The 20,082-nt window shown below is 39.1% G+C and overlaps 1 protein-coding gene across 1 annotated transcript in view; it reads right to left on the bottom strand.

The window, feature by feature from the left end:
- TMTC2 (transmembrane O-mannosyltransferase targeting cadherins 2) overlaps positions 1–20,082 on the bottom strand; it is a 235,336-nt gene that overhangs the window by 134,143 nt on the left and 81,111 nt on the right. Inside the window, exon 2 of the mRNA XM_081330298.1 lies at positions 4,226–4,796. Within this exon, the coding sequence (XP_081186424.1) occupies positions 4,226–4,796 (571 nt within the window). The remainder of the gene's footprint in view (positions 1–4,225; positions 4,797–20,082) is intronic.

The raw sequence follows: 20,082 nt of genomic DNA, 5'->3' as shown, positions 1-20,082 counted from the left end.
GCTTAGCAGTAGCCTTCATTCTATGTATATGCCTGCTTATTATCATTTTAAGATTTAAAATGATAATTAAGATATTGTTATACCAGGTTTCATGATAATTCAATTTTATGCCATTACTTAAGGGTGACTCTATATTGTCTTAACGTTCAGGTCTTTGATCAAGAGGTAAAAAGGATAACTCCATGCATTACAAATATTATTTCATATGCCTTTCTTGAAGCATTAAGCTTTCTATAGATTTCTTAAAAGAAAAATAACTTCCCTTAATTTTTAATAAAAAAAATTATTCCATACAACTCTAAATGATTGCTAAGGCTACCCATACTGCAGTACATTGAATGCTACAGATAATTAGATATTTGGCACTGATTTTTTTCTTTCTTTCTACATCTCTTTAATCCCTTTGTTTGGGGTAGAGTCGGGGCGACTGAATGGAGCTAAGTGTTTATTGGCTGGATGCCCTTTCTGATGCCTACATGGAGTTTTCACTCTGCATTCAGATGGAGAAACATCTGCCCCTGACAAGGATTGCACTCTCAACCTGCCGAGTGGGAGGTGACCGCTCTTATCTGGGTTTGCTTAATTATGTACAATCAAGCCAGTATCAATTCTTAGTAATTATATAGATTTTCTCCAAGATGATCTTTCACCAACTTGACCCTTCAGTTTCAAATAGTGTACTCATCACTACTGTAACTGAATTGCTTAGCCTTGCTATTGTTTGTTCTCTTGTGTTTCTTACGATTTCTCCCAGCATATAGATCTCCCAACAGAAATAAGTATTCCCATGAGGTATCCAAAATATGCTAATTTTAGCCTTATCATTTGTACCTTGAGTAAGAATTCTGGATTGACTTGTTCTATGATCCAATTGTTTGTTATCTTGGCTATCCATGGTATTCTTAGGAATCTTCTTCAAACCTAGCATTCAAAAGCACCAACACTTTCTATCCTTCTTCTTTAAAGTCCAACTTTCAGTTCTCCTGAGTGTCAGAGTTGAAACCATTGCCTGATGTATTCCACAGGTATAGATACAAGATATCTGAATACATTTCCTAAAGTCTTTATTGGCACCCTACTAATATATGCACATACACTAGTATGTTGCAAATTTCTTGATTACTGGTTCCTTCTGATGGTTGATCAAAAAGCAGAAGCTATCTACAATTTAAATATACCGTATTTCTTCCTTACAACCCTGTCATTTCTAAGATTGACTGCTGGGCCTAACATGACGACTTTGGTCTACTTTGCATTTAATCTTATGTCTCCTGTTTTCATTCTGCTGCTTGACTTTTATTACTAAAGCTCCAAATCATTTGTATTTTCATCCATAAGAGTAGTATCATGAATATTATATAGGTAGTCCCTGATTTAGGACCATAATTTATTAAAGAGCAGTTTAGGTGACCCTACAACAGTGCATCCAAAACCAGATGACTAAGTACAAAGAGTCAGAATTAATTCTCTTATGTAGAGTTAGAAAACTGTAATTTAGTGGGGTTTCACAGAGTTTTTGCCAGTATTTTTCAACAATTTTATTAATGACTTACATGATGATAGGGATGATCAACTTATCAAATTTAAGTTTAACAGAAAATTGAAAGATCCGGCCAACATGCAGCATGACAGGAGATTTTAGTCTGATCTGGAGAAGTTGGCAGACTGGGCTCAGAGGAACAGGATGTCTTTTACTAGGGAGATATGTAAAGTATTACATTTAAAGAGAAAAAAATGTAGGACACGTGTACAAAATGGAGAATTCATGACTTGGAAACACTGAGAAGGATTTGGATGTGGGTCACTGATAATAATCTGAACATGAAAGAGTAACACAATACTGGGCTGCATTAGAAACAGTGTATGAAGGCAATATGAAGTTATCATTCTTTACTACCTGGCATTGGTGAGACCACACTTTGAGTACTGTATATGATTCTAGGCATCACATTTATAGAAAGATATTGGCAGCTTGGAAAAAGTTCACAAAATGAAAACAAACATGTTTCAGAGACTTCAGGATGTCCCCTACAAGGTAATAGATTAAAGGAGTTTACAATGTTTAGTTTGGAAATAGCCATGCTCAGCTATATAAAGGGAAAGCACAGGGGAAATGATCAAAAACTACTTTCCATAGAAGCTAGAAGCAGAAATAGATAACATAAGTTATTCCCTAAATTTCAGCTTAATATAATTTTTTTAAAATTCTTCCTGACAGATCTATACAACAGTGGAAGAGTCTATCTGTGGGTTTTTCACCTCTGGAATAGATAGATAGCCCTTATGGAAAATTGGTTCCAAGGACTGAACTAGATCAGGGGTATCAAACTGCCGGCCCATGGGCCAGTTGCATCATGCAGAGACTGCACCCACTCTAGCTCCGGCAATGTGAAAAAAATCATGATACGTCATGACACATCATGTGATGCAGTGAGTTTGACACCCATGAACTAGATGGTTTTGTGGCCCCTTCCAACCCTATAGTTGTACGATTCTTTACAAAAAGTTTATATCATTTTAATGAAACTTGCATTCATTATTTAAAAAAATGCCATTCACCACAGATCTCCTTTAAAAACCTTCTGTGGCCTACCATGGCCATGGATCTCCAGGACTCAAGATTTAAATCAAAAAATTTCTTCAAATCAAAACATTTCTTCACGCCTTCATGGACCTCCTGTGATGACATCGTGCCCTCCCAGGCGTCCACAGACCACAGATTTAGAACTACTGCTTTAAAGCATTGGAAGGTATTTAGTTGTCATTTTGTCTATATACTATACATTGGTATAATTTGATTTCAAAAACAGTGGCTTGTACTCAGAAAATGTAAACACTAATCATTTAACGGCTGGTAATAACACAGCCAATGAAGAAGTAATTTCAATGCATTTAAAGCAAAATATTGTCATACCCTTTACCTTATACACAAAAGACAGGGCAATATGGAGGCAAACATAATGCAGAGAGACATAAATAAGCTCTGTAGTACTAATTGGACACAATGCTGCAATCTGCAAAGTTGATTAACGTCCCCTTTCTCAGGCTGGAAAATGCAGTGGCAGAATTAGGCATCTGAATATGCATGGCTTCCATAATTACAACTTTCTTTTAAAATCTATTCACTTGATGAAATTGTGTTTCACATTACTGTGATAGCTCTGCATGCCTTGGAAAATAGTTATATAAAATGAATGTATAGAGAAGGCATCCTACAAATCAATCTATCTATACATAACCCTAAATTCACTATTTCAAAAAATAGCAATCTGGACACACTATTAGGTTTATTTTGGAATTTGATTTGATGTCATAGGGAAAAGAGCTTGGTTTACTTTGGGCTAGATTAGTGGATCATCAACCCACAACCTCAAATAACCCTTCAGGGTGGGTAGTGCTAAAAAAGCAAACTAAAATCAAAGTCCAGGGTCATAAATTACATAAAGATCAAGGTTTGTTGGGCTGCGCAAGACAAGCCGCCCTGAGTCTTCGGAGAAGGGCGGGATATAAATGGAATTAAAATAAAATAAAAATAAAAATTGAAAAAGGTCCCTCACAAACTGTATACAGATACTTGTGCACAGTATACAAACTGTACACATATACAAAATTCTTTTTTAAATTATTACAACACTCACTTTGCAAAGCTCACTTGGTTATTTCACATGCAAATACAGTCAGAGACAGCTATCACAGAAGTCACAGTTGCAAACTGTCTTATTTGCTTTAAGGATTCAAAGACAACTGTTTCCAAATCAAAGTCCCATGCTCAGCAAAGCATTACTTTCAAATGCTTTGTACAATAGGTTATTTACTAAAGTCATACTATCTGTATTACAGAATACAAACCTGTTTGTATTATATATTATTGTAAGCTGCCAAAGGTCAATTATGATTTTGCTGAATATAAGCCTGATGAATGGATGGATGATAGATGGATAGAGAATATACCCCCCCCCCTTCCCAACACACAGAATTCTTACTAGAAGCAATAATACATTTTTTCCAAGGCAAATACAAAGAACGCAACATGATATTAATGACAGCATGGTCTTTGTTTATACTGAAAGTAACTGAATCCTTTCAGAGCATAAAATAGTGCTTGCTGTTGTTGAAAAAAAAACCAGGGACAGATTGAACTATTAGATAATTCATTTTTGTTTATGGTAAAATCTGTGTTTGTGTGCTGTTACAATCAATCATTGCAAAACACAATCCCACTCACCTTATATATAGCAGGAACAATTTGGTGCATTTTTAGCCTATGAAATACAAACACATCATAAACTGCTGACACTGCCAGCACGGTCACTCCTTGTTCCTTCCACAACATGCTGCAAGTGGCACACAGACCGGCACCCAAGATCCAGCCCCAGGTTCCTTCTGAGTAGTTTCTTGTACAGCAGTGTTTAATATAACAGACTAGGGAGAGCAGAAAGAAAAGGCAAGCTCCAATATCAGCTCTTCCTACAATTCCTGCCACTGCTTCAGTGTGAATGGGATGAGAAGCAAACAGCAAACCAGCTAATAAGGTCCAGTGTCCATCTCCAAATAGCACTCGAGAAAAATTAGTGAAAAGACCTGTGACTGCTGCATGTAGAAGGACATTTACAAGATGGTAACTCCAAGGATCCATTCCTCCCATAGCATAGTTGATGCGAAAAGAGAGCGTGCAGAGAGGTCTGTAGGATTTATGGCTTCCACTGTGAGTCAGAAGAGTGCCCCAAAAGTCATTATAGAATAACTGTGTCCATGGTGTTTCAGGAAGGAGATCTTGGTTTGTCTTGATTGCTCGGCTAAAAAACAAAACAAATACAAAAATAATCAAACTACATGACAACAATACATAGGATTGCTAAAGAATATAATTGAAATTAACAAATTTCTGTTTTCCTTTTCAATGTGAAATTAGCATAAAAAGATACATTATCAAATGTAGTATTACTTCCCCCGTTTTAAACTCCATACAAGTAGTGAGTGCTGCTTCTACTAACTTTTCACTTCAATAAATTTCCTCATCAATTGGCTTTTCAGACCTTGGAAACATATGATACATTAACTTAAAACAATTCATTCATCTGAGCCTAATCCAGAAGCAATCACTGATAAATTATAATTATGATGTAAAAGAAATATAATTAACTGAAAAAAATGTGGCAAAAAATATAGATAAATGTCCTCCCAAAAAAGAGAAAGCTATTTAATATGAATAGTATAGGTAGCCAAAAGTTTATAGATTTGAAGGTCTATACTTTGGTTCCACACAATGTACATATATAATTTGCCTTTGGTATCCACATATTTTAGGCAATAGATTGTCTCCTATTCTTCTCTTTAAAGCTTTCTATATAACTGAAAGCGATTACCCCTGAGGGTCAGAAACCTTCATACTCCTGATGGAATGATTTGTATTACGGAAAACATCCCACTGGATTTTCCTCTCAATTCATAGTAAAAGCATACTGAATAATTTCAGATTAAATTGAAGAATAAGTTCTACTTTTTTAAGTTTCGACCATTTGATTGAGCATGAAAGAAACATGCTCTTACTATAAATTGATAAATATTTCACACACACACACACACACACACACACACATATATATATACCTTTTAAAGTGTTCAAGTGATCGAGTTTACGTACTATCCTGTTTTAGGGAAAGCCAAGTAGTCTGCTTCTTCTAGAGTTCTTAAAGGGGTGAACCAGATTTCCTCTGAGGAGATTATGTACGGCAAGAATCCATCTTTTCATCCCCTATCTTGCAGTGGCCAGATGCAGAAGGTGTCAAGTGGTGCTATCACAAAATGTCAACTCTAACAAATGACTGCACTATGGCTATTTCCAATCTCTCTTCCTCTACCATCACTAGTCGCTAGCTCATGACTTACGTGATAGTCAAACCCAGGGTCGGCTCGACAGCGGCCATGCATCAGAGTCTTCAAGCACTGGCGAGAGTCCCAGAAGAGGGGACGGGGCGCTAGCAGAAAGTGAGACACCCCGGAATGCGGAGATTGCACCCACTGAGCGAAACCGGCAGACAACTCCGACTTCCAGCCTAGCCAAAACTGTGCCACCAATGGACATTGGCTCAGGTCTACCCAGACTGACCAGCCAAAGAGACATGGTTCTACTTGTAGCAAATGGATCCCACAATCTTGGTCTATCCTGCCTGGCAGGTGAGCTGGTAGACTGGCAACCTCCTGCGGCTCCGAGACATTTGGAGCGGTCGTGAAGGCCACCAAAGTATTTACAGGACTATGTTCAAAACTTGACATTGTGAACTATCTAGGGGGAAGGGGTGTTATGTATTGATGTAAATTGCCCGAGAGCCGTTATTAATAGTTAACTGCTGTGTCTGTTTAAACTCCAGACTGCTTGTTTGCAGAATTGTTAGCTTGTGTTTTGGGTGGGAAATACTGCTTCAATTTCATTGGCCGCCGCCTAGCGGTGCTCCATTTAAATAGAAGTTAAGCAGCAGTTAGTGTCACTTCTGTGTGTAACCTAATAAACGTGTTGCTGTTTTCACCAATCACCTCGTCAATGTCTCACCAATCCCGAAACATAACACCTACAGTGGGACTAAAGGGATGGTCTACTGTTTTCCAGTCTGATGCTAAAACTACTACATCAAATTGGCCCTCACAATAAGTTATTGAAATAAAAAACAAGTGTGGGTTTGGTTGCTTATAAACTGACAGTTTCTTGCTGGAATGCATTAGTGATACAGATAGTCCTCAATTTACGACCACAATTGAGCCCAAAATTTCTGTTGCTAAGTGAGACTTTTATTAAGTGAATTTTGCCCCATTTATGACCTTTCTTGTCATAGTTGTTAAGTGAATCATTGGACTTGTTAAGTTGGTAACACTGATGTTAAGTGAATCTGGCTTCCCCATTCACTTTGCTTGTCAGGGAGATCACAAAAGGTGATCACATGACTCTGGGTTACTGCAACCATCATAAATACATGCCAGTTGCTAAGCATCTGAATTTTGATCATGTGATCATAGGGATGCTGCAATTAAGTGTGAAAAATGGTCATAAGTCACTTTTTACAGTGCCACTGTAACTTTGAATATAAACAATCACTAAACAATCTGTTGTAAATTGAGGAGTACCTGTATTAAGCTGAATCTTCTAAGGGAGCAAGCCACTGATGTACTAATTTTGTTCCCTGTAAATCTTATTTTCTTCAGCAAGTGTTTAAAGAAAATAATATCTGAAACTATTTGCAAATATGATAAATGAAGAAAGCTGAACAATTTTTTTTATTAAATGCTTATTTGGGACTTTAAAAAATAAAGCATAAAAGAGAAAATAAGAGAGTTGCAATTCTAAACATATTCCAACTTCATATCTAAAACACTGACTTATTTATCTTTTGGAGTTTCTGAAGATCTGCCAATCAGTTTTTCAGAGCAGTTATCACTAAAAATCCAAACATTCAGTACTGGTATCTCAGTGGTGGTATTATTAGGTATGTTGGCACCTTATTATTTTCATGTGTAATTAATATTCCCACTTTTCTGAAATAAAAATACATTAACAAACTAAATAATGAAGTATTTTAAGCACTTGACAGTATTTTTGTCCAGATAAAAAACAATGTTAAAAGTAATTTTATTAACATTTTGACAAGGGCTGTAGAAGCATTTCTGCATAATATTCCAGGTAGTTAATGTCTTCTGAAAGACAATTTTGGTTGAAGAGACAAAGTAGTACCTGGTTAGTGTTCTCAGTAAGTTCTCTATTGATATTTTATTTCTCCTACTTCTATTATTGGAATGGTTATAATGTTATTTGAGTTAGTCTGTGTTTGGTCTATGACCAAAATAAAACTAAACTAATAACTTGAAGGGAACTGGAAAAATATATCTTTATGTATTTCATGTTTTGTTCTGACTCCATCTCTAGCATTTAGATGGGAAAAACTGTAAATCACCAAATAAAAAAGTATAGTGAAATGGAATAAATATATTTCATCTACAATCAGTGGCGTAGCGTGGGGGGTGCAGGGGGGCCCGGCCGCACCGAGCGCAACATCTGGGGGGAGGCGCTCGCACTCGCAGCTCTCTGCCCCTGCCTGGCTCACTCACTCTCTCTCACTGCAGTGCTGGCTGTGCGAATCCGATCCGAGCCGCCGGGTCGCCGCCCACTGTGGAGACTCGAGTGCTAAAATCCACGGGTTAGGGGGAGCAAATTACTTGCCTTGCCCCGGGTGCTGACAACCCACGCTACGCCACTGTCTACAATCTAATATCATGCCAAGAAGGAAGAGAAGGAGTAGGGACAAGCAGCTTAAAAATCAAAGTTTGTCATAAGAAATAAGCAGCTAAAATTCCATAAGAATATTTTACAGCTCAAAAATTCATGTTGAAATTTCTGTCACAAGAGTTTGTGTATCTATGCGTTTTTTAAAAAAATACCTAATCAAAATTAAAGAACAACTAACTCTGATAGTTAAAAGAATGAATTTCTGGTGAAATCCAAAAAATAAATGATATCGTAAGCCCATTTTATTTTGATATTACTCTAAAATGCTATATAGTAACTACATTTTACAGGCCCGATAATGAACAAAATATAATTTGCTATAAACTTTGTGAAATACTCACTAATGTACATACTCTTATGACACAGACACAAAGTATTTATAGATCCCTGCCTACACCTCAATGCAGGGATCCCCAGGTTAAGTAAGTTCTGTTTATATTAAGCAAATTATATTTATTTTCCCATTTTGTCCTTTCTTCTTCTGATCCATTATAATCTGGCAATGTTAGTTAAAAAACTAACTTCATTTACAAATATTCTTTTGCCTGTAGGATACTTCTGGAATGTGAAGTTGCAGTTCTACTAGAAAACCTGTACATTGTTTCTTTATCGATTAGACCTTACAAGAAAGCAATGACAAAAACCACAAGATTAACATAGAAACTTAAGAAAGTGTGGGCAAAAATTGTCACTACACAAGTGCACAAATCAACTACTGAATGTATCAGCTGAGAATTTTATTACATGACAATAGTATATTATAAGCTTATATATTTTAACATTAGATGGAAATAATTCTACAACAGGTAGTTGTCAGTTAATGACCATAATTGGGGTATTCTGACACCATGAGATGTGATCATAAAATGATAAATCATATGGTCACACCAACTTACAGTACCATTCCAGCTGTGGTCATTAAGCAAATTGCACATGGCTGTTAAGTATTATATCACATGGCCATGACTTGTGTCTTCCTGATGGCTTCCCCACTGATTTTTCTTGTCAGAAGCCAGATGTGAAGGTCACAATGAGAATCACATGGTCATAGGATGTAACAAACATAATAATTGTGTGCTGGTTGCCAAACACCCAAATTGCAATCCTGTGATCATAGGGACACTGCAATGACCACAACCTCAAGGACTGACCACAGGTGTCCACATTCAGCACTGTTGTAACTTTAGAGGGTCACTGAATAGATTGGTCACAAGACGACAATCTGTAATAAGATTTTGTAATAAATAAACAACACTATTTTGGACTGAAACATTTTATCATCAGGTACTGCCTTACTCAACAAATTTATTGCCTCTTCTTTTTTCTTATATACTACCACAAGGTGCTGTAGTACAGAAGGTCCTACATAGTATATGTGTTCTGGTCCTGCACAAAGAAATCTCCATGCCTGTTCAACCTGGAAATAACTTTAATTGTGATAAATTCTTAGCCAATATATGCATTTTATGTTTATTGATTCTGCATTTACTAGCTTTAAATTTATTAACAGCTGTTAATATAAATATATAAATATATTTAAAATACCTGTGCATTCCAGTAAATGGCATGCTTCAAAGAAGAGGCTGAGGGGATTTTTATAAAGATTTTTATATAAAATTTTAAGGGGACCTGGGAGGGGGAGGCTTTAGGGATCCGGAACGAACTTGGGGGAGTTCAACCTGGACAGCAGTCCAGACTATCGGATAGTCGTGGGGGGGAGTAGGGGTTTGGGGGCAGACTCAGCTCCGAGTGCGGAGGGTCTCCCTATCCTGATGGTGATTGGGAGGGGCAGAGAGTGTGGGAGCAGAGGGCTCTATCGCTATCGGGGAACAGGCCACCACTGTCTTCAAGCAGTTGCCTGTTCCCGCCCTTGTTGCTCTTCTCGCCTCCCCGGGGGCATTGGATTGCAGGACCCTGGGCTCAAGTTGGTTTATTTCAATGCCAGGTCCATGGTGAACAAGGCTCTCCTCATACATGATCTTATTGAGGGGAATGCGGACCTGGCCTGCATCACGGAGACCTGGTTGGGCCAAGAGGGGGGTGTCCCCCTCTCAGAACCATGCCCACCGGGCTTCCGGGTGCTTCACCAGCTGCAGGCCCAGGGCAGGGGTGGCGGTTATTATTAGGGAGAGTCTTTGTCTGCTAATGGCCACTGTCCCTCAGATAGGCGGGTGTGAGTCTCTCCTTTTGAAGTTGGGTCTTAGAGTTCAGTTGGGCCTATTGATTACGTACCTGTCTCCCAGCTGCGTGTCATCGGCCCTGCCCAAGCTCCTCGATGTCTTGCCCAGGTTGGCGATTGAGTTCCCCAGGCTTATAGTTCTGGGGGATTTCAATCTGTCCTCCGTGGGTAAGGCATCTGAGTTGGCCCGGGAGTTCATGGCCTCCATGACGGCCATGGACCTGACTCAAATAATTCAAGACCCAACCCATAATAGAGGGCACACACTCGACCTGGTTTTTATCTCTGGGCAGTGGATTAATGATCTGGGTAGGGGGGATTTAACTATCCAACCCCTGTCATGGTCCGATCATTTTCTTCTCCGGCTAGACTTTCAGTATGCCACCCCCTGCCGCTGGGAGGCGGAAACGACCAGGTGGTTCCGCCCCAGGTGCCTGATGGACCCTGAGAGGTTCCAGATGGAGCTTGGGACATTTCCTGCTTCTCTTGCCCACGATTCTGCCGAGGCCCTAGTGGTAGCCTGGGATAGGGCTGCTGCTGGGGCCTTGGATCGAGTTGTGCCTTTGCGGCCTCTGATCCAGCACAGATTCCGGGTGGCCCCCTGGTTTACCGAGGGACTCCGAGAGATGAAGTGCCGGAAAAGACGCCTAGAGAGCTGTTGGAGGTCCAGCAGATCCAAATCTGATCGAACACAGCTAAGAACCTATCTTAGGTCTTACCTAGTGGCGATGGAAGTGGCAAAGCGTGCTTACTTTTCTGCTCTCATTGCATCCGCAGATAACTGCCTAGCTGCCCTGTTTAGAGTGACCCGCTCACTGCTCAACCAGTGACCGAGGGATGACCCCTTGCAGGGTAGGGCTGAGGAATTTGCACAGTATCTGCAGGACAAAATCGCTCAGATCCGGACTGGTTTGGACTCAGACTGGGCGGAATCTGGCGGAGTGGAGGGGGCAGGTCTTGGTTATACCATTTGGGGTGAGTTTGACCCTGTGTCTTTAGATGATGTGGACAGGATTATGCATAGACTGAGCGCTACAACTTGTCTCCGGTCTGGTCTGACGGGTTCTGTTTTTAATTATTGTTTTAAGATAACTATTTGTGCATTCTGTTATTTATGTTCACTGTTCACCGCCCTGAGTCCTGAGTACAAATCAAATAAATAAATAAATAAATAAATATTGGACCCATGTCCCTCCTGACTGGTTTCAGCCGCCAGGGAGGTGACGGGGCTGGCTCCAGGCAGTTGTCAACGCTTCATTGATGGAGGGTGTCTTTCCCTCTGCCTTAAAAGAGGCGGTGGTGAGGCCCCTTCTCAAGAAGCCTGCTCTGGACCCGGCCTCCTTGAATAACTATCATCCTGTCTCCAACCTTCGCTTTGTAGCGAAGGTTGTTGAGAGTGTTGTGGTGCGTCAGCTTCCGCAATTCCTGGATGAAACGGACTATCTGGACCCGTACCAGTCCGGTTTCAGACCCAGTTACAGCACGGAAACGGCATTGGTCGCACTGGTAGATGATCTCTGGCGGGCCCGGGACAGGGTTTGCTCCTCTGTCCTGGTCCTACTTGACCTCTCAGCAGCTTTTGATACCATCGACCATGGTATCCTGCTGTGATGGCTTGAGGGGTTGGGAGTGGGAGGCACTGTTTTACGGTGGTTCTCCTACCTCTTGGGCCGTTTGCAGTTGGTAGTGGTAGGGGGGCAGAGATCTACCCCGAGGCCCCTTTCTTGTGGGGTACCTCAGGGGTCGGTTCTCTCCCCCCTCCTTTTTAACATCTATATGAAGCCACTGGGTGAGATCATCCGTGGCTTTGGGGTGAGGTATCACCAATATGCCGATGATACCCAGTTGTTTATCTCCCCCCCGAGCCAACCCAGTGATGCCCTTGACGTGATGTCCCAGTGCCTGGAGGCAGTACGGGTCTGGATGGGAAGGAACAGGCTCAGGCTGAACCCCTCCAAGACCGAGTGGCTGTGGATACCGGCATCTAGTATTGTCCAACATGTTCCATCTCTTTTGATGGGGGGAGCTATTGCCTTCCTCAGAAAGGGCCCACAACTTGGGTGTCCTAGATTCACGGCTTAATTTGGAGGATCATCTAACTGCTGTGATCAGGGGGGCCTTTGCACAGGTTTGCCTGGTGCGTCAGTTGCGCCCCTTTTTGGACCGAGATGCCCTATGCACGGTCACCCATGCCCTTGTCACTTCTCGCCTGGATTACTGCAATGCTCTCTACATGGGGCTGCCCTTGAGGTGCACCCAGAGGCTTCAACTGATGCAAAATACGGCCACGCGGGTGCTTATGGGAGTATCTTGATACTCCCATGTCACACCACCCCTGAGAGAGCTACATTGGCTTCCGGTTGCCCTCCAGGTGCGATTCAAGGTGCTGGTAATTACCTTTAAAGCCCTACATGGCTTAGGCCCGGGGTACTTGCGAGATCACCTGCTACCAATGTCAACCTCCCATTGCCCGGTTCTCTCCCACAGAGTCGGCCTCCTCAGGGTTCCGTCGGCCAGGCAATGCCGGCTGGCGACCCCCAGGGGGAGAGCCTTCTCTGTGGGTGCGCCGACCCTCTGGAATGAACTGCCTCCGGAGCTGCGGACGGCCCCTGACCTTCGATCCTTCCGCCGTGACCTGAAGACATGGTTGTTCCAACAAGCGGGCCTGGACTGATCATGGTTTTTAAATTTGGTTTTTATCGGCTTAAATTGTCCTTTATTTCTTTATTTATTGTTTAATTCTTTTTTAATCTTTGTATTCTATGTTTTTTTTAATCTTTTATTGTTGTGAGCCGCCCTGAGTCCTTAGGGAGAAGGGCGGCATATAAATTTAATTAATTAATATAATAATAATAATAATAATAATAATAATAATAATAATAATAATAAGAAGAAGAAGAAGAAGAAGAAGAAGAAGAAGAAGAAGAAGAAGAAGAAGAAGAAGAAGAAGAAGAAGAAGAAGAAGAAGAAGAAGAAGAAGAAGAAGAAGAAGAAGAAGAAGAAACAGGTTCATGCTCTTATTTCCCATGTAAATAGGAAGGCAGAAGGAATACTGAAAACTTACACAAACAAAGTGAATCTTAAATCCTAATGATATATAATTGAGTGTAAAATAGGTATGAACAGTTGCAATATTTAACAGTAAAAACTCCCTCAAGTTGGGGTCAAATCCTCATTCCTACATGAATATGTCTAAATAGAAAAATAACTATGCTGATCTCAAAGTGGCATGTTTCCAAGTACAATGGAGAACAATAAATTATCTAAGTGAGACGGTATATTGAAACAGATCATCTAAGTAGCAGCTTTTACTAAATTGCCTGTGGATCATTTTCCAACAACAATAATGTGAATACTATGGAAATTTTGTTTTCATTTGAGACAGTTTGCAATGTCAATTTTTGTTCTTTCCCAATATTAATAACTTACTCAAACCACCTCATTAAATCAGTAATTTTAAAATAATAAAATTCTACTTTCAAGATTCTACCTACTGAAAAGTCCTATCAGTAGACAGAGTTAGAAGTTACCACTTCTCTTTGGTATTAATTTGGAAGCCAAGCAAGAATGAAAAGCTATTTTCCAACAGGTTTAGCTTTTCTAAGGATCATGTGGATGAAATGTGACGCCCTACTACAATTCTAGTAAAATTCAAAGCTACTGGTAAAATACTTACCTTCATTCCCTAGTGTAATATTAAAAGTCCATATATTCCACACACAGTAGCAGTTGCTATCTTTATTTTAAGTTGTAAAACCATCCAAATATCATAAAAAAGCACACAAGATTAAGACACTGACTTGTTCTCTCAGCACTTATAGATTTTCATCTTAAAGTTGCAAAGAGAGATGACAACAAGCAAAAACTTGTAAAATTAATAGGGCTGATTTAGACAGGAGGAAGCAAAGAAACGACATCTTCCTAGAAGCTTCTGCTTGACATATGTATTCTAGTGTTGATTCTATATTGTTACTGAAACTGGAGGAACAAATATACACATCAAATATTAAAGCAGCTTTAAGAAACTTATACTGTTTTCTACCAAAGATAACACTGACTTAAATGTGAGTATTTAAATTGAAAAACAGGCAACCAATTACTTTTTTCAATGGACTGCTGTCGTGAATTCAGTTCTTACAGATTCTATTGTAGCATTCAAATTTGACCATAGTGCTGATCTACACTTTCATACTCACAACAAAAACCAATTATACTGAATTTATTCATGCTATATTAACACCACCGCAAATCTATAAGTATAAGTGATTAATTCACATCATGAATTTCCATGGTAGTTGTAGGATTATAGTGGATAAACAAAACTTATTTGCTCTCCAATTTCAATTAAGAAACTACATATAGGTATGCAATGTGAATTATCACATGTAAGGTGTTTAATTCCTTTCCATATGGTGTAACATACAATATACTTTCCATAAATGGAAGAAAAAAGAAGAAATAATTCAGTGTCAACTAGTGACTACCAAAGTATTTTAACAACATACAGGTGAAACTCGAAAAATTAGAATATCGTGCAAAAGTTCATTTATTTCAGTAATGCAACTTAAAAGGGGAAACTAATATATGAGATAGACTCATTACATGCAAAGCAAGATAGTTCAAGCCGTGATTTGTCATAATTGTGATGATTATGGCGTACAGCTAATGAAAACCCCAAATCCACAATCTTAGAAAATTAGAATATTACATGCAATCAATAAAACAAGGAGTGAACATACAACAATATCGAACCTCTGAAAAGTATAAGCACGCATACATACTCAGTACTTGGTTTGGGCCCCTTTTGCAGCAATTAACTGCCTCAATGTGGCGTGGCATGGAAGCTATCAGCCTGTGGCACTGCTGAGGTGTTATGGAAGACCAGGATGCTTCAATAGCAGCCTTCAGCTCTTCTGCATTGTTCGGTCTCATGTCTCTCATCTTTCTCTTGGCAATGCCCCATAGATTCTCTATGGGGTTCAGGTCAGGCGAGTTTGCTGGCCAATCAAGCACAGTAATTCCATGGTCACTGAACCAGGTTTTGGTGCTTTTGGCAGTGTGGGTAGGTGCCAAGTCCTGCTGGAAAATGAAGTCAGCATCCCCATAAAGCTTGTCTGCGGAAGGAAGCATGAAGTGCTCCAAAATCTCCTGGTAGATGGCTGCGTTGACCCTGGACTTAATGAAGCACAGTGGACCAGCACCAGCAGATGACATGGCTCCCCAAATCAACACAGACTGTGGAAACTTCACACTGGACTTCAAGCATCTTGCAGTGTGTGCCTCTCCATTCTTCCTCCAGACTCTGGGTCCTTGGTTTCCAAATGAGATGCAAAAGTTGCTCTCATCAGAAAAGAAGACTTTGGACCACTGAGCAACAGACCAGGTCTGTTTTTCTTTAGCCCAGCTAAGACGCTTCTGACGTTGTTTGTTGTTCAGGAGCGGCTTGACAAGAGGAATACGACATTTGAAGCCCATGTCCAGGATCCGTCTGTGTGTGGTGGCTCTTGATGCACTGACTCCAGCCTCAGTCCACTCCTTGTGAAAGTCCCCAACACTTTTGAATGGCTTTTTCCTGACAATCCTCTCCAGGCTGTGGTCATCCCTGCTGCTTGTGCACCTTTTTCTTCCACACTTTTCCCTTCCACATAACTTTCTATTAAAGTGCTTTGATACAGCACTTTGGGAACATCCAACTTCTTTTGCAATTACCTTTTGAGGCTTTCCCTCCTTATGGAGGGTGTCAGTGATGGTTTTCTGCACAACTGTCAGGTCAGCAGTCTTCCCCATGATTGTGATTCCTACTGAACCAGACTGAGAGACCATTTAAAGGCTCAGGAAACCTTTGCAGGTGTTATGGCTTAATTTGCTGATTAGAGTGGGACACTTTGAGCCTAGAATATTGCACCTTTTCACAATATTCTAATTTACTGAGATTGTGGATTTGAGGTTTTCATGAGCTGTAAGCCATAATCATCACAATTATGACAAATCATGGCTTGAACTATCTTGCTTTGCATGTAATGAGTCTATCTCATGTATTAGTTTCCCCTTTTAAGTTGCATTACTGAAATAAACTTTTGCACGATATTCTAATTTTTCGAGTTTCACCTGTATTCATGCAATTATAAATTATCCAAATATAAAATATTTAGATGTTTTAGATATGTATATAAAATATAAATGGTATACATGTACTATAAACATTGTTTGATTAGTTTATTATTATATTATTTATTATGATATTGGTATGAAAACATCCCTTTTATTTGAGTGAAGTATATGTGTGGCACTCATATACATTAAAAATTATTAGATGGAAGGCCATCTCATGCCCAAAATGCTTTTTCATCAACCATTGCACCAAGAAAAAATATAATACATCCTACCCACTACTTTATAACCCAACATTCTACCTTATTCTTTATACTTACAAATTGTAACTGAAAGGGCAAGCTCTAAACACCAGTTTTTGCATCAAGCAGCAATATGGAATGTTTAACAAGAACATTTGAATAAGAGAGAAATTGCTTAAAACAGAAATAATCAGTGAAGCAATAAAGTGGGGATAGTTTCTATGATAGAAGTTATTTGGAAAAAGTCTTCAGAAAAAAAGGGGCAAGGCAGTTCCATTTAGCCTATAATTATGGAATAGTATGGTTTCCATATGACATTAAAAGAGGCAACTGAAAATAGAACAGCATGGGATTACAGAACCTTTGAAGCAATTCTCAGCACTCCTGGCACTGACAAGAAAAGAACTACATCCAAAGCTAAAATTATCTGAATTACTTCTATTTGGACAGAATCATAAAGGGACTTATCTTTTTTTATTGCACTAGTAAGATAGTTTAAAATACAGAATGTCCTATCACATACATTTGAAAAAAGAGATACCAGTTGCATATGAAGTGCAAAGGTCCTCTCACTCTAAAGAGATTTGTCATATTTATATTTCATTTTAAGTCTGATCTGTATGAATTGTATGAATTGCAGTGACATTAAATGTTTCTTTCTTGCCTGGATAGGAAGACAATTTAATACTTTTCATCTTACATATAGCTTGTTCTTTATCTTAACAAGGCAAACAATTGATATGGTCAAATTTAAAAAGGCTGAGGATTTCAAATTGGCCTTTATACATATTAATATTTGGTTAAATATAAATCAAAAGTAACAATTATTAATTTTCCTTCTCAACATGCAAATTGCAGGTTTGCTCCTACTCATGTTAAATCACTACTTACTGCAGGGGTAGGCTACCTTCCCTCATAAATCACATATTCTGAAGGACAATTTGTTATAGATTGCATACAAATGATGGGTGAAATTGTCCATCACCAAACAAATTCTGAGAGCCTTGGCCTCAACTGGTAGAAACAAAGGGAGAGAAATATTCTGGTAAAGTGCCAAGAAATCCCCATCCCTGACTTAATCTTACAACATTAACTAGGGAAAAAACATTTTATGGATTTTTTTAAAAAAAAATCAGCACAACTTTTGGGGGCAACAAGTTTTACAAATTAGGATTTTTTTGTTGTTTTTTTTTTGCATACAAGAAGATAAATTATATATTTATCAGTCTCAGGGTTTAAATTTTAGGCCTTGTCCTCCTTTAGGCCAACTGACTTTTAGTCATTTCTTCTCAATACTGTATATAGGATTGGAAAACTCTGTTCCACGTTTGCAAAATATTTTGGTCTGATGTGAGATTGCTTAGTTCCTATCGCACCAAAGTTTGAATCTGAAAGGAGAATCTTGAAATGGGAAAGTTACTAAAGTATCTTCTAGAACCATAACAGAAGCAGTCACTGCATCCATCTGCACGAAATTAATTAGCCACAATTTTGAAACCACTGCTTGGTCTCATATGACTACTTTATGGACAGAACCAATGATAATCTATATTTGCCCCAAACTACAATTATGCCATGAACCAATTCAGAGAATTGCAAATTACCATGCCACAAAAAAGGTTTCTAATAATATTCAATTACTATAGTTTATTTCAAGTTTATATTTAGCAGTGATGCTTAATAAATCACATCTTGGCAAGGTGGAACACAGCAATAGACTAGTACATGGTGTATGTACCTCTGTTATATGCCTCAGATTTACTTTTTAATCAGCTGCATATTTACCATGAGCTCAGGGTCAACACAACTAGAGCAATTAACCTCTATCATATAGAGGTATTTGTCTACATAGTATTCTTCTTTGAAGGAAACCAATGTCTCTTGCATATTTTTCTTCCCAAACTATATTTTAGGTTATTACTTGACAACTAACAGTTCATGATAGCATTTTTCAAGTTCTGCTATCTCAAGATTGTCTAATGGGTCTTGAAAAAAATGTATTACCTGCCTTAATGAAAATTTATGTAAATTGCCTGCAGGAGCCTGAGCAAGATACAGTTCCCATTAATTATGATTAGCTTTTTATTTCCTGTTTAAATATGTTTCCCTTTCTATTTCAAAGTTATGCAATCCCTAAGCTCATTTCATTCTACCAATAAGATAGCCCTATTATGAAACCTGCTCTTGCAGATAATGTAATACAGTAGTCAGAATAAAATGAAATAATTTTTAGTTACCAGTATGTGCAATTTTGTACTATTTAGCTGAAAAATATTCTTACGCTACCAAAGGTACCCTTTATGCAGTTTCTGTTGATTTAACACCTTTTCATTCAGTTCTTCATGTGAGGGAATTAACCACAATATCCACTGATCATTGCCTTCTGAAGTTGATAATTCTATTGCAGCAAAATACAACAATGCAGATTTGAGGCAACTAGTATCCTTCTGTTCTATGGAATTTCTTGAATCATTCATTTAAAAATCAAGGTTCTAATTTTCTCTAGAAAGTGCTTTAGGTTCCCTGTTAAATAGGGAACTAATGAAAGACCAATTGATAAAATTAAGGACTTCAAGTATCAAGGCACATACTTCTAATCCTTCTAACTGTTGGAATAGATAATTGAGTGAGTTCTCTCTTAGAGCTCAAAAGGTTCTTAATGCAATTTTAATTATTGCATACTTGTAGTAATAGATACAGGGACGCGGTGGCTCAGTGGGTTAGGACGCTGAGCTTGTCGATCAGAAAGTCGGCAGTTTGGCGAGTCGAATCCCGAGTCCTGCGTAACAGAGTGAGCACCTGTTACTCGTCCCAGCTTCTGCCAACCTAGCAGTTCGGAAGCACGTAAAAATGCAAGTAGAAAAATAGGGACCACTACGGTGGGAAGGTAACAGCATTCCGTGCGCCTTTGGCGTCTAGTCATGCCGGCCACATGACCACGGAGACGTCCTCAGCTCTTCGGCTTTGAAACGGAGATGAGCACTGGCCCCTAGAGTTGGAAACGACTAGCACACATGTGCGGGGGAAGTTTTACCTTTACCTAGTAATAGAACTGTATAAAACAAAAGTACTGGGCTTGCTGTGATATGGTGAACAACTTTGTATTATAAGATTGCCCCTTCTTTAGAAACTGTTCAATCTATGTTTCTTAAAGCCTTATTTTGTGCCATATGCTTAACTTCAAATGTCTTTGTTGGGCTTTGCTGTATTTCTTTCATGGCTCACCTGAGACTTTGCCATCTCAGATTTTGGCTGAAACAAATCCTTTGGGTTGA

This window comes from Vipera berus (assembly GCF_964194415.1).
Source record: "Vipera berus genome assembly, chromosome: 6".
NCBI lineage: Eukaryota > Metazoa > Chordata > Lepidosauria > Squamata > Viperidae > Vipera > Vipera berus.
The sequence above is the reverse complement of the archived record's forward strand: the minus strand, read 5'-3'. Positions and strand labels throughout refer to the sequence as shown.